We start from the raw sequence: 14,347 nt of genomic DNA, 5'->3' as shown, positions 1-14,347 counted from the left end.
CATTGTGCAATTACAAAATAAATATATCCTAAATTAAAGCTGACACGAATTACAGAAATTAAGTCCAGTCTTAATGAAAAGGACTCTGGAATGCTGAAGTTGAAAATTTAAGGTGTCGCTGTCTGTGGTGCTGAACTGCGATGTAAGTTGATAAAAACTTTGCAACGCATCAACGCTAAAAGATACTGGTTATGTTTAAAATTGTAACTGTAACTGATGTAGTTTCCTAACATCTAATGGAATGTCTGTCTATTTACCTCCAGAATATCATGAAGCATAAAAGGCAGAAAAAAACATGTATCATTTCATGAAGCTAACCTCTAGAGGAGAGTCTGGTTCATCCAGGATGCTCTTTTCACTCTGTATCCGCTGCATCGTTCCTGTAGAACTGGGGTCCATTATCAGCACGTTCTGACTACCAGCTCTGCCGAACTTACAGTCACTCTTTCTGGAGTCAGTCGTCCTGCATACCTCGTAATTGTACACATGTGGCAGAGTCCCTGTCCCCAAAGTGTCTGAGTAACGTGGTGGATAATATGGAATGACAGGCAGGTTGGAGTGATACAGGATGCGAGACTGTCTCCACCTGTAGATTTTGACTGATATAATAACCACTAAACACGTGATGAAGAGGAAGGAAACTACAGCCAGAGCCAAGACTAAGTAAAAAGTCAGGTTGTCATTGTACTCCTTGTCGTGCGTCAACTCAGTGAACTCCGACAGCACTTCAGGGAAGCTGTCCGCCACCGCCACGTTAACAACGACTGTAGCAGAACGAGAGGGCTGTCCGTTGTCCTCCACTATAACAGTCAGTCTTTGTTTGACAGCATCTTTATCAGTGACTTGGCGGATAGTTCTGATTTCTCCATTCTGTAAGCCCACTTCAAACAGCGCCCTGTCTGTGGCTTTCTGCAGTTTATAGGAGAGCCAGGCATTCTGTCCAGAGTCCACATCAACAGCCACCACTTTAGTCACCAGATAGCCCACATCTGCTGAACGAGGCACCATTTCAGCCACCAGAGAGCCACCAGTCTGGACTGGGTACAGAACCTGAGGGGGGTTGTCGTTCTGGTCCTGGATCATTATTTTCACAGTCACGTTGCTGCTGAGTGGAGGAGAGCCTCCATCCTGCGCTTTTACGCGGAAGTGGAAATCTTTGATCTGCTCGTAGTCAAAAGAGCGCACTGCATGGATGACTCCACTATCAGCACTAACGGACACATACGAGGAGACTGGCACTCCGTTAACGGAGGAGTCCTCCAGTATATAAGAAACACGGGCATTCTGGTTCCAGTCAGCGTCTGTGGCTTTGACTGTGAATATAGAGAGACCCGGCGTGTTGTTTTCTATAATATAGGCCTCATATGAGCTCCTCTCAAAGACAGGTGCGTTGTCATTTATGTCAGAGATCTGTAATGTGAGAGTGACGCTGCTGGAGAGGGAGGGCACTCCCTCATCAGAGCAGGTCACAGTGATGTTATAGTTAGAGGCTCTCTCTCTGTCTAAATCACTGTCTGTAACTAGGCTAAAGAACTTTTTAGATGTTGATTTGATCAGAAATGGCACATGTCCTTCGATATTACATGCTACTTTGCCATTTTCACCAGAGTCGGGATCTTGAACATTGAAAATTGTTACAACTGTTTCTGGCCTTGAATTTTCCGATACGGAATTTGTTTTAGACATTATATTAATAGATGGGTGATTATCGTTTATGTCGGTTACTTCAACAAGAATTTTAGCTGAATCTGTTAGCCCCCCATCATCACTACCCTGTATATGTATTTCATAGAGCTGTGCCTTTTCATAATCAAGGTTTCCAGTTAGGGATACCTCACCACTTTCTTCGGCAATGTGAAACATTACAGGGACACCGTCTAACGTGTTTGTTATTGAATAAATAACCTTCCCATAAGAACCTTCATCTGCATCTGTAGCACTAACAGTACACAAAATTGCACCCTTTGCAGCGTTCTCCATTATAGTGACCTTATAGACTTCCTGCGTAAATACTGGAGCATTGTCGTTGGCATCTAGCACGGAAATTTCTATTCGCACTGTTCCCGACAGCTGAGGCTCACCACCGTCAGCAGCTGTGAGAATTAAAGAGAGATGCTGTTGCGCCTCTCTGTCTAGATGTTTCTGCAGCACCATCTCCACCTTCTTACTCCCGTCTTGCTGATTTTGGAGTTTTAGATTAAAACTGTCCGTAGGTTGTAGCGAATAACTCTGCAATCCGTTCACACCTACGTCTGGATCCATTGCTCGCTCTAGCACAAATTTTGCTCCAATCACAGCCGACTCACTAATCCTAAATTTTATTTCATCCTTTTTGAAGCTCGGAGCATTGTCGTTAATGTCGTTAATTTCGACAGTAACGGTATAGAATTCAATCGGGTCTTCGAGTGTAATTTGAAGATGTAAAGCACAAGGTGTCGTCTGCCCGCAGAGCGTCTCTCTGTCAATTCTTTCTCTAACAAGCAGGACGCCTCTGTCTTTATTCAGCTCGACGTATTTTCCATTGTCTTCTGTATATATACGCGCCTTACCCGATTTTAGTCTCTTTACATTTATACCTAAATCCTGCGCTATATTACCAACTACAGAGCCTTTTGACATTTCCTCAGGAATCGAGTAAGCGACCTGCCCGAAAACTGTGCCGAGGGAAGAGACCGACACAAACAACAGTACTTGCCATCTCATTGTTCTGCCCGACATTTTCTCTTCGTTAAAAGCTGGAGAAAAAAGCCTGCTGTACTCAAAAGCGCCTGGTTTTCCCGAATAGATAGTACTCCAGAGGAAAACTGATTCTGTCCGCGTTTCTTGAACTCGAAATAAATAAACCACAGCGCGGATATCTCCAGTGTTTATCAGCTACGCCTGTGTGCTGCATGTGCGTCTCTTTCTGTGTTTAACGTATCAAATGAAGGGAAATTCTCTACACTAGTCAACAGCGGCCCTGAGAGTCCAAACATGTGCACTGCAGAAAATTACAACATCAGCTAGCAGGTCCAAAGTGAAAAAAATAAATAGGAGTTTAATTCATTACACAATAATAAAATATTTGTCTAGGGTACTTATAACTCAAATACAAAATAATACAGAGGACAACCTCCCCACCTGCCTTGACATCTTATTCTGAAGGGTATATTTTGATTATTGTACAATGTCAAGTCATCTTTAATGACACAATACACTTTCCCTTGTAATATGACATGAGATTCTAAGGAACAGTAAAATAAGGTAAAGATCTAGTAACAATATATATCTGAAGTAAAGAGAACTTTATAAAAAAGATTACAAAAGTGATAGGGTGTATTTCTTTGCCTGTTACACTTGCACCTTTTAAAATCTTCCTGTATAGATAGTGATTTGTGATAAAGCTGTCAAATACAAAATTACTTTAACCATGAAGTAAGGCTCCAAAATGATAAATACAGATAATGGAAAAAATGTAGTGATTACAAAGGAAAAAAAGGCCATTTTTTGCAAGTAATCATTCTACTTCAAGGGCTTTCCTGATCAATGAATGTGTATGCAGTTCCTGCTAAAACACACCAGGGTGGAGACAGCTTTAGAAGAAGCACAAGACATAAACTGGTAATTATTTGATGAAGTTAATCTTCTCCTTTAGTAAACAATAAGAATAAGTAGTAATTTTCAAAACTGCATTGCACAGATCTCAGATGAAAGTAATTATTTGCTTAACACAACTTGAAAAGTATAAGTTTTCTGGAAGAAAAATTAAAACCAAGTGGGAGAATAGGTGATGATTAGCTTGTAATAAATAGTTTAAGTCTAAAAAGTATCAAAGGGAAGACCACCAGTAGACATTTTGTTGCTTCTGGTATTCCAAGCTGCCTGCTTTAATTTTTTGATCATAGTGTTTTAAGTTTTGTTTCAATAGTTAACTAAAGCTTGTTGTTAAAAAGTTGCTTTCAGAGCCGAAAGTTGCACTCTACTGCAATGTAAACAGTGCTGGTAGACATTTCAGTGAAACACAATCTGCAACTACAATGTTCGAAATACTTAAAAGGTTAACATATTATTGAATAATTGTCAATAATTAATCCTGCTTTCTTGAAAAAAAGTGCTGGAACAGGATGCTGATTATGGAGACTCTTTTCATATACTTAAACTAAAACTAAATTAGGGCTAAGATGACTTTGTTAGGTTTAGATAAAAGAGGGGGAACACATATAGATTATGGGATGAAAGGCTGATTCTGTTAAAGTGCAGAAGTGGTTTAATGAACAGTGAATTGTCATGGAAGAAATAAAATGTGCATTGCTAGCTCTCTGATAACCTCCAGAATACCATGCATGCAAAAATAACAGGCATTTAAAATCATTTGTAATTTCATGAGGCTAACCTCAAGAGGAGAGTCTGGTTCATCCAAGATGCTCTTTTCACTCTGTATCCGCTGCATCGTTCCTGTAGAACTGGGGTCCATTATCAGCACGTTCTGACTACCAGCTCTGCCGAACTTACAGTCACTCTTTCTGGAGTCAGTCGTCCTGCACACCTCGTAATTGTACACATGTGGCAGAGTCCCTGTCCCCAAAGTGTCTGAGTAACGTGGTGGATAATATGGAATGACAGGCAGGTTGGAGTGATACAGGATGCGAGACTGTCTCCACCTGTAGATTTTGACTGATATAATAACCACTAAACACGTGATGAAGAGGAAGGAAACTACAGCCAGAGCCAAGGCTAAGTAAAAAGTCAGGTTGTCATTGTACTCCTTGTCGTGTGTCAACTCAGTGAACTCCGACAGCACTTCAGGGAAGCTGTCCGCCACCGCCACGTTAACAATGACTGTAGCTGAACGAGAGGGCTGCCCGTTGTCCTCCACTATAACAGTCAGTCTTTGTTTGACAGCATCTTTATCAGTGACTTGGCGGATAGTTCTGATTTCTCCATTCTGTAAGCCCACTTCAAACAGCGCCCTGTCTGTGGCTTTCTGCAGTTTATAGGAGAGCCAGGCATTCTGTCCAGAGTCCACATCAACAGCCACCACTTTAGTCACCAGATAGCCCACATCTGCTGAACGAGGCACCATTTCAGCCACCAGAGAGCCACCAGTCTGGACTGGGTACAGAACCTGAGGGGGGTTGTCGTTCTGGTCCTGGATCATTATTTTCACAGTCACGTTGCTGCTGAGTGGAGGAGAGCCTCCATCCTGCGCTTTTACGCGGAAGTGGAAATCTTTGATCTGCTCGTAGTCAAAAGAGCGCACTGCATGGATGACTCCACTATCTGCACTAACGGACACATATGAGGAGACTGGCACTCCGTTAACGGAGGAGTCCTCCAGTATGTAAGAAACACGGGCATTCTGGTTCCAGTCAGCGTCTGTGGCTTTGACTGTGAATATCAAGAGACCTGGCGTATTGTTTTCTACAATGTAGGCCTCATATGAGCTCCTCTGAAAGACAGGCACGTTATCATTAACGTCTGAGATGTGTAAGGTTAGAGTAACGCTGCTGGAGAGGGACGGCACTCCCTCATCAGAGCAGGTCAAAGTGATCTTGTACTCAGAGGCTCTCTCTCTGTCTAAATCACTGTCTGTTACTAAACTGTAGAAATCATTTGAGGCAGCTGTAATAGTAAATGGTATGTTACTATTTAATCTGCAGTTTACCTGACCATTATTACTTGAATCTGAGTCATAGACACTGAACATAAGTATAACTGTATTATGGGGAGAGTTTTCAGGAATAGAATCTGATTTCGAAAGTATACTGATTACAGGCTCATTATCATTAATGTCAATAACATCAACTATAACCTTACTGGAATCAGAAAGACCACCACTGTCTTTGGCCTCAATATCAATTTGGTAATACTTGGCTTTTTCAAAGTCAACTTCACCAACTAATATTACTTCACCATTTTGATTTACTGTAAATATGTCAGATACACTATCAATTGTAGCTGATACTAAATAAGAAACATCCCCATTTGTCCCTTTATCTGCATCAGAAGCGCTCACTGTTGTCACTGTTGTTCCTTTCTGAGAGTTTTCGGCTATAGTCGCCTTGTAAACCGACTTCGTGAAAACCGGAGCGTTGTCATTCACATCGAGTACGGTCACATAAATCTTCACCGTACCCGACATTTGAGGATCCCCTCCGTCTACGGCGTTTAACAACAATGATATTTGTTCCTCCTTTTCTCGATCTAGCGGCTTTTGTAAAACCATTTCAACCTTTTTCTGTCCATCAGCCTGATTTTCGATTTTCAGAACAAAGTTATCCGTAGGTCTCAGGCTATAATTTTTCAGGCCATTTATTCCAATATCTGCATCGACCGCTCTTTCTAACACGAATTTCGATCCTGTAACTGCGGATTCGCTTATTTCAAAACGTTTCTCATCGTTTTTAAAACTTGGACTGTTATCGTTTATATCAGTGATTTCGACCGTTATTCGAAAAAGCTCCATTGGGTTTTCTAGAATAATCTGCAAATGCAAAGCACAAGGCGTCGTCTGTCTGCAGAGTGACTCTCTGTCGATTCTCTCTTTGAGGAGGAGGACTCCTCTCTCCCTACTCAGCTCGATGTATTCTGCGCTGTCGCTCGTAAATATACGAGATTTACCTGACTTTAGTCTCCTCACATCTATGCCCAAATCTCGAGCTATATTTCCGACAACAGACCCCTTTGGCATTTCCTCCGGAATAGAGTAGCTCACTTGACCGACAACATAACCTACATAGAAGATCGAGATAAAAAACAGTACTTGCCGTCTCATTGTTCTGTTCAAAATATACGCTGCACCACAGAACATCTTTTGCAAAGGGAATCACGACAAAAAAAATAATGTTTCCACACGAAAAGATATAGATAAAGGAACATATATCACTCCCAAACAGTGAAATAATAGTCCATCAGATCACTGTATCCATCTAAAAGATTCCCGGTCAGTGAACAGTGCTTTGTCTCCCTTCCTTTCTCTAAAATACGGACATGAAATGGGAGGATCTGCTTCAAATCCTGTCTACAGGATTGCAACACGTTGACCAACAGCGGCCCATTGAGTCCATAGAGCAGAACTACAAGAACAATAAAATTATTTAACTTAATATATTTCATAAAAATGTTATGAAAAAACACCTTAGAAGCTAAATATCTAGAGGCCTGCACTGACGAACTAAAAAAGTCAAACAAATATATAGAAGACATCTTTTGATATATGCAACAAACAAAGGAACAAAAGATGGAGCAAGTATTAAATCTATTTTAAAGAGAAATGCGAGGAGGGACAAATGCTGTCTCTATCCGTGGTGCTGAAATCAGTAATAAACGATCAGATTATAATTGAAACAAGATATTTTGAAATAGTGATGTACAATTTCAAATGTGCTGTAGTTATCTCCATCCTATAAGCAGGAAAGTTGCATGTATTACAATAATATCACCGCATGAAAGCCGTTCACAACAGCAGTTAACTGACCTCAAGAGGAGAGTCTGGTTCATCCAGGATGCTCTTTTCACTCTGTATCCGCTGCATCGTTCCTGTAGAACTGGGGTCCATTATCAGCACGTTCTGACTACCAGCTCTGCCGAACTTACAGTCACTCTTTCTGGAGTCAGTCGTCCTGCACACCTCGTAATTGTACACATGTGGAAGAGTCCCTGTCCCCAAAGTGTCTGAGTAACGTGGTGGATAATATGGAATGACAGGCAGGTTGGAGTGATACAGGATGCGAGACTGTCTCCACCTGTAGATTTTGACTGATATAATAACCACTAAACACGTGATGAAGAGGAAGGAAACTACAGCCAGAGCCAAGACTAAGTAAAAAGTCAGGTTGTCATTGTACTCCTTGTCGTGTGTCAACTCAGTGAACTCCGACAGCACTTCAGGGAAGCTGTCCGCCACCGCCACGTTAACAACGACTGTAGCTGAACGAGAGGGCTGCCCGTTGTCCTCCACTATAACAGTCAGTCTTTGCTTGACAGCATCTTTATCAGTGACTTGGCGGATAGTTCTGATTTCTCCATTCTGTAAGCCCACTACAAACAGCGCCCTGTCTGTGGCTTTCTGCAGTTTATAGGAGAGCCAGGCATTCTGTCCAGAGTCCACATCAACAGCCACCACTTTCGTCACCAGATAGCCCACATCTGCGGAACGAGGCACCATTTCAGCCACCAGAGAGCCACCAGTCTGGACTGGGTACAGAACCTGAGGAGGGTTGTCGTTCTGGTCCTGGATCATTATTTTCACGGTCACGTTGCTGCTGAGTGGAGGAGAACCTCCATCCTGCGCTTTTACGCGGAAGTGGAAATCTTTGATCTGCTCGTAGTCAAAAGAGCGCACTGCATGGATGACTCCACTATCAGCACTAACGGACACATACGAGGAGACTGGCACTCCGTTAACGGAGGAGTCCTCAAGTATGTAAGAAACACGGGCGTTCTGGTTCCAGTCAGCGTCTGTGGCTTTGACTGTGAATATAGAGAGACCTGGTGTGTTGTTTTCTACAATGTAGGCCTCATATGAGCTCCTCTCAAAGACAGGTGCGTTATCATTAACGTCTGAGATCTGTAAGGTGAGAGTGACACTGCTGGAGAGGGAGGGCACTCCCTCATCAGAGCAGGTCACAGTGATGTTATATTCGGATGCTCTCTCTCTGTCTAAATCACTGTCTGTTATAATGCTGTAGAAGCTATTTGATGTACTCTCAATATTAAAAGGTACATTGTCATTTAGGAAACATTTAACTACTCCATTATCGTCTGAATCAGCATCATGCACGTTCATAACTGCAACAACGGTTTTTAAGGTGGAATCTTCTGGAACCGATTGAGTAGTCGACATTAAATCTATTATTGGGCTATTATCATTTACATCAGTAATATCAAAAATAATTTTACACGAGTCACTGAGTCCACCCTGATCTTTGGCTTTAATATTGAGCTGATAATGTTTCGATGTTTCATAATCTACATTTCCGATCAACCGCACTTCCCCGCTTGTCTCATGTATTTCAAATAAATCAAAAATTCCATCAATGTTATTTGATATCGAATATGTTACGAAACCATTTGTTCCTTCATCTTTATCGGTGGCTGTAACAGTAATCAGTTGGGTTCCTCTTGGAGAATTTTCCATTAAACTACTTTTGTACGTTGACTGTGTGAAAACAGGTGCGTTGTCATTGACATCTAATACAGTTACATGAATTTGCACTGTCCCCGAGAGCTGAGGTTCACCTCCGTCGACGGCTGTTAGTGTAAGAGTCAGCTGCTCCTCTTTCTCTCGATCAAGAGGTTTTTCCAAAACCATCTCTACTTCTTTCCCCCCATCAGTGTTGTCGTTGAGTTTCAAAGCAAAATTATCTGTTGGGTTAAGGGAGTAGCTTTTAAGCCCATTTATTCCAACGTCAGAATCCAGTGCTTTCTCTAATATAAATTTTGACCCCTTTACAGCCGACTCGCTTATTTCAAATACCATATCTTTCATTTTGAATATAGGGGCGTTGTCGTTTATATCTGTTATTTCTACAGTAACACGGTAGAACTCGATAGGATTTGCCAAAATCATTTGAAAGTGTAAAGCACAGGGAGTAGTTTGTTTGCATAAAGCCTCCCTGTCGATTCTCTCCTTGATAAGAAGCACCCCCCTTTCTTTATTCAGCTCAATGTATTCAGCGCTGTTTCCAACATGCAAGCGAGCTTTTCCCGTTTTCAACCGTTTTAGGTCCAAACCTAAATCTTGTGCTATCTTACCGACTAACGAGCCTTTTGACATTTCTTCTGGAACAGAATAGCTTACCTGCCCGAACACATAACAGAGAGAGAGCATTGAGAAAAACAGTATCACTTGCCATTTCATTGTTTCGGTCCAACGGCTTTGTAATATCATGACGAATCAAAGCAATCGAGAAAAAGAGCTAAATTCCACACACAGCTGGAGTAAAAATGAAAAAGCCACACAATAAAGGTCGATCAAAAAAACCGACTGCTAAAATGTCCGTGTAGGGTATATTATTCTCGGAAACCTGAAATGTCTACTGTGTCGACAATACTTCCTCCGATCTAAATTATCTGGGAGGTGCTGCTGTAATCAGCAGCAAAACTACCACAGACTAGCCAACAGCGTCTCTAGGAGTACAAAACATGACACTACACTACACTGATTTATGACAAGAAAATCAGTGCAAGGTTAAACAAATATTTGAGGTTTGAAAAACAAGCAAACAGACAAAAAATAGTACTGCTAAACCCAACTCGTCGAAGACAATTAAAAAAAAAATACTGAAATTGTTTAAAAAAGAAAAACAGAAGGGAAAACGCAGTGACTACGTTTAAATTTTAAAAACAAATAAAAAACCCTCTGGTCTTCAAGCTATTTGTTTTTTTTTAGATGTCGGATAGTAGTCAGAACGGCACCACCACGACCAAAAAAGAGAAATAAAAGAAAAAAGAAAGAGAGAAAAAAAATCAAAAACATAAACACTTAAAATAAGTACATATATAAGTACATACTAGTGCGCCATTGTTCCCTAGGGAAGGAAATCATAAAGAAATGAAATAAATTCTGCATGTTTGGGGTTCAGGCAGAAAGGTTCTTATTTCCGCTGTCTGTGGTGCTGGAAATGATCACTACGACAGTATTGAACGTTGATGCGCAAATTTTAACTATCATTTTATATTATTTTAATTTTAATTGTAAAGCTTAAAAAACACATTTTTATGTTATTTTATTTTATTTTTTACAACAGAAGGACTAACCTCAAGAGGAGAGTCTGGTTCATCCAGGATGCTCTTTTCACTCTGTATCCGCTGCATCGTTCCTGTAGAACTGGGGTCCATTATCAGCACGTTCTGACTACCAGCTCTGCCGAACTTACAGTCACTCTTTCTGGAGTCAGTCGTCCTGCACACCTCGTAATTGTACACATGGGGCAGAGTCCCTGTCCCCAAAGTGTCTGAGTAACGTGGTGGATAATATGGAATGACAGGCAGGTTGGAGTGATACAGGATGCGAGACTGTCTCCACCTGTAGATTTTGACTGATATAATAACCACTAAACACGTGATGAAGAGGAAGGAAACTACAGCCAGAGCCAAGACTAAGTAAAAAGTCAGGTTGTCATTGTACTCCTTGTCGTGGGTCAACTCAGTGAACTCCGACAGCACTTCAGGGAAGCTGTCCGCCACCGCCACGTTAACAATGACTGTAGCTGAACGAGAGGGCTGCCCGTTGTCCTCCACTATAACAGTCAGTCTTTGCTTGACAGCATCTTTATCAGTGACTTGGCGGATAGTTCTGATTTCTCCATTCTGTAAGCCCACTTCAAACAGCGCCCTGTCTGTGGCTTTCTGCAGTTTATAGGAGAGCCAGGCGTTCTGTCCAGAGTCCACATCAACAGCCACCACTTTAGTCACCAGATAGCCCACATCTGCTGAACGAGGCACCATTTCAGCCACCAGAGAGCCTCCAGTCTGGACTGGGTACAGAACCTGAGGGGGGTTGTCGTTCTGGTCCTGGATCATTATTTTCACAGTCACATTGCTGCTGAGTGGAGGAGATCCTCCATCCTGCGCTTTTACGCGGAAGTGGAAATCTTTGATCTGCTCGTAGTCAAAAGAGCGCACTGCATGGATGACTCCACTATCTGCACTAACGGACACATATGAGGAGACTGGCACTCCGTTAACGGAGGAGTCCTCCAGTATGTAAGAAACACGGGCGTTTTGGTTCCAGTCAGCGTCTGTGGCTTTGACTGTGAATATAGAGAGACCTGGCGTATTGTTTTCTACAATGTAGGCCTCATATGAGCTCCTCTCAAAGACAGGTGCGTTGTCATTAACGTCTGAGACCTGTAAGGTGAAAGTGACGCTGCTGGAGAGGGAGGGCACTCCCTCATCAGAGCAGGTCACAGTTATGTTATACTCAGAGGCTTTCTCTCTGTCTAAATCACTGTCTGTTACTAAGGTATAGAAATTATTTGAAGATGCTCTTAATTCGAAAGGTACGTTATCACTCATAAAACACTGCACTTTTCCGTTTTCCCCCGAGTCCTTGTCTTCAATGTTTATCATCGTAACTACTGTGTTGGGATTAGCATCCTCTGATATCACAGCTGACTTCGACATTATGTTGATTTCAGGTTTGTTGTCGTTTACATCTTGCACATCGACAATTAATTTGCACGAATCCGTGAGTCCACCCTCATCACTAGCAAGTAAATTTATTTGATAGTTTCTTGACTTTTCATAGTCAATTATTCCAATTAATACAACATTCCCGTTTTCCTCATTAATCTCAAATATTCTGGTGTCATCATCTGCTGCATTTGTGATTGAATATGTTATTTTACTATTCGAACCTTGATCTGCGTCTGACGCTGTAACAGTAGCAACAACTGTTCCTTTAAGTGAATTCTCAGTGACTGTAGCTTTGTATGTTTGCTGTGTAAAAACCGGAGCATTATCATTAGCGTCTAAAACTGTAATGAGAATCTGCATTGTTCCTGACATCTGTGGCTCCCCTCCATCTACAGCTGTTAACACGAGGGATATCTGCTCTTGTTTCTCTCTGTCCAAAGGTTTCTGTAGTACCATCTCAACATTTTTATTTCCATCAGAGTTGCTGTGCAGTTTGAGAGCAAAATTGTCACTTGGTTTTAACTCATATGACTGAACACTATTCATTTCAACATCCAGATCCACAGCCCTTTCCAGAACAAATTTTGCCCCGATGAGCGCCGTTTCGCTAATTTTGAAAATGGTTTTAGTTTTTTTAAAAGTAGGTGCATTGTCATTGATATCTGTGATCTGCACTGTAACCGTATAAAATTCCATCGGATTCTCCAAAATGATCTGAAAATGTAGAGCACACGGCGTCGTCTGTTTGCACAGCGCCTCTCTGTCGATCATTTCTTTAACGAGGAGGACTCCTCTTTCTCTGTTCAGCTCGACGTACTGATCGGTGTCTCGAGCATAAATCCGAGCCTTACCTGAAGTCAACCGTTTGATTTGTAAACCCAAGTCTTGTGCTATATTACCAACTAACGATCCTTTAGTCATTTCCTCTGGTATTGTATAGCTCACTTGTCCGAGCACCGAGCCGACGGCGAGAAGAGAGATAAACAGGAGTACTTGCCTTGCCATTGTTTTATGCGATTTTGCCAATGGATGTTCACTGTGATAATATCCTACAAATCACGCTTTAAACGTCAAACTTCAATTTCGCACGTTTATCATCCACACATGAGAAAATGTACTAAAACGGTCGATGTCCTTTGCATCCAAATACTGTGTATATCTCGAGGCCGTCCTTTGTCGTTCTGTTCTTTCTTCGCTATACCGACGTTACGAGGGAGTTGCTGTTATAACCCTACTCGGCTGTTGACAATTTAGTCAACAGCGGCCCTAAGAGTTCACCTTAGAAAACTGCAGACAGCCAACATGAAGGTTTTTTCTTTTTAAAATAAGTCACAAAAATACCAAGTCAAATGGTAATATTTATACTGAAAACGCACACGGAAATCCATTACCAAATAATACGGATCATATTCACGCCTCTGGAAGGTTGGTTTAGAGACATTTTTAAAGTAACTTTAACCTTGGGCTGCTCAGTCGCTCTCTCTCTCTCTCACACACACACACACACACACACACACACACACACACACACACACACACACACACACACACACACACACACATTATATATATATATATATATATATATATATATATATATATATATATATATATATATATATATATATATATATATATATGTAAAAAATTAAAACTATGAAGATTTGAGAGCATTGAATGAAACACCTGGTAGGCTAAAGCGGTTATAATGTTCAGAAAACATTTGTTCAGTCCTGAATCACATTGAAACAAAACTCAGGACACAATGGGGAAACACTAACGGGGTAAATAGATGGCGATGGACTTAAGTTGCTGTCCAGCGTTCTGAAATGGACAACGCCAGATTTGTGGCGCTTGCCTCTACGTCAGTGAGGCAGGCACCACGAAAGAAATCCTGTCAGATGAGGGGCATTTATTTGCAACAATTAAAACAAAATCTATAAAATGAGTGGACATGAAATATTGATCTCCTCAACAAAAAAGCTAGATTGAATCACAATAAGAGATTACTGACAATTCCCAAAGTAACGGAACATATACATGTACAGAGAAGTGAGTACTGAACTGGAAAACACTTACACGAAATATGCAAAGTCAACATGTAATAAACATGAGGTCGGTATTTGTCATTCCTAAAATGTAAAATATGAAACGAAAAAAATTCCAAATCTTAATAAATAACAGTTTGTTTAAGTGGAAATATAAGCCACTGGAAATACAAATTTGA

At 41.2% G+C, this 14,347-nt stretch overlaps 4 protein-coding genes across 32 annotated transcripts in view; all 4 read right to left on the bottom strand.

Moving 5' to 3' along the window:
- The window catches only part of LOC146677678 (protocadherin gamma-C5-like), a 285,476-nt gene that overhangs the window by 87,159 nt on the left and 183,970 nt on the right, over positions 1-14,347 (bottom strand). Inside the window, exon 1 of one of the 29 annotated variants that reach the window (XM_085424872.1) lies at positions 4,373-7,038. The exons of 27 other annotated variants lie outside the window; for them this stretch is intronic. In XM_085424872.1, the coding sequence (XP_085280998.1) occupies positions 4,373-6,790 (2,418 nt within the window). In that variant the 5' untranslated portion in view covers positions 6,791-7,038. Of the gene's footprint in view, positions 1-4,372; positions 7,039-14,347 lie in introns of those variants that run through there. One more of the 29 variants, XM_085425087.1, reaches the window with a different exon arrangement.
- Positions 301-4,362, bottom strand: LOC146677705 (protocadherin gamma-A11-like). Its single transcript, XM_085383415.1, has one exon. It carries the CDS (start codon positions 2,716-2,718, stop codon positions 301-303), a length of 2,418 nt encoding a protein of 805 aa, XP_085239541.1. The 5' UTR covers positions 2,719-4,362.
- Positions 7,145-10,050, bottom strand: LOC146677704 (protocadherin beta-16-like). The gene has a single exon (XM_085425276.1). The coding sequence runs from the start codon at positions 9,869-9,871 to the stop codon at positions 7,448-7,450; it is 2,424 nt and encodes an 807-aa protein (XP_085281402.1). The 5' UTR covers positions 9,872-10,050; the 3' UTR covers positions 7,145-7,447.
- Positions 10,494-13,430, bottom strand: LOC146677703 (protocadherin beta-16-like). Its single transcript, XM_085383414.1, has 2 exons — positions 10,741-13,430; positions 10,494-10,511 (listed from the first exon to the last, which is right to left on the bottom strand). The coding sequence occupies exons 1-2, from the start codon at positions 13,123-13,125 to the stop codon at positions 10,494-10,496; spliced, it is 2,403 nt and encodes an 800-aa protein (XP_085239540.1). The 5' UTR covers positions 13,126-13,430.

This window comes from Rhamphochromis longiceps, linkage group LG2 (genome assembly GCF_057381845.1).
Source record: "Rhamphochromis longiceps isolate RC_006_pf linkage group LG2, R_longiceps_female_GT1.1, whole genome shotgun sequence".
Lineage (NCBI taxonomy): Eukaryota > Metazoa > Chordata > Actinopteri > Cichliformes > Cichlidae > Rhamphochromis > Rhamphochromis longiceps.
The sequence above is the reverse complement of the archived record's forward strand: the minus strand, read 5'-3'. Positions and strand labels throughout refer to the sequence as shown.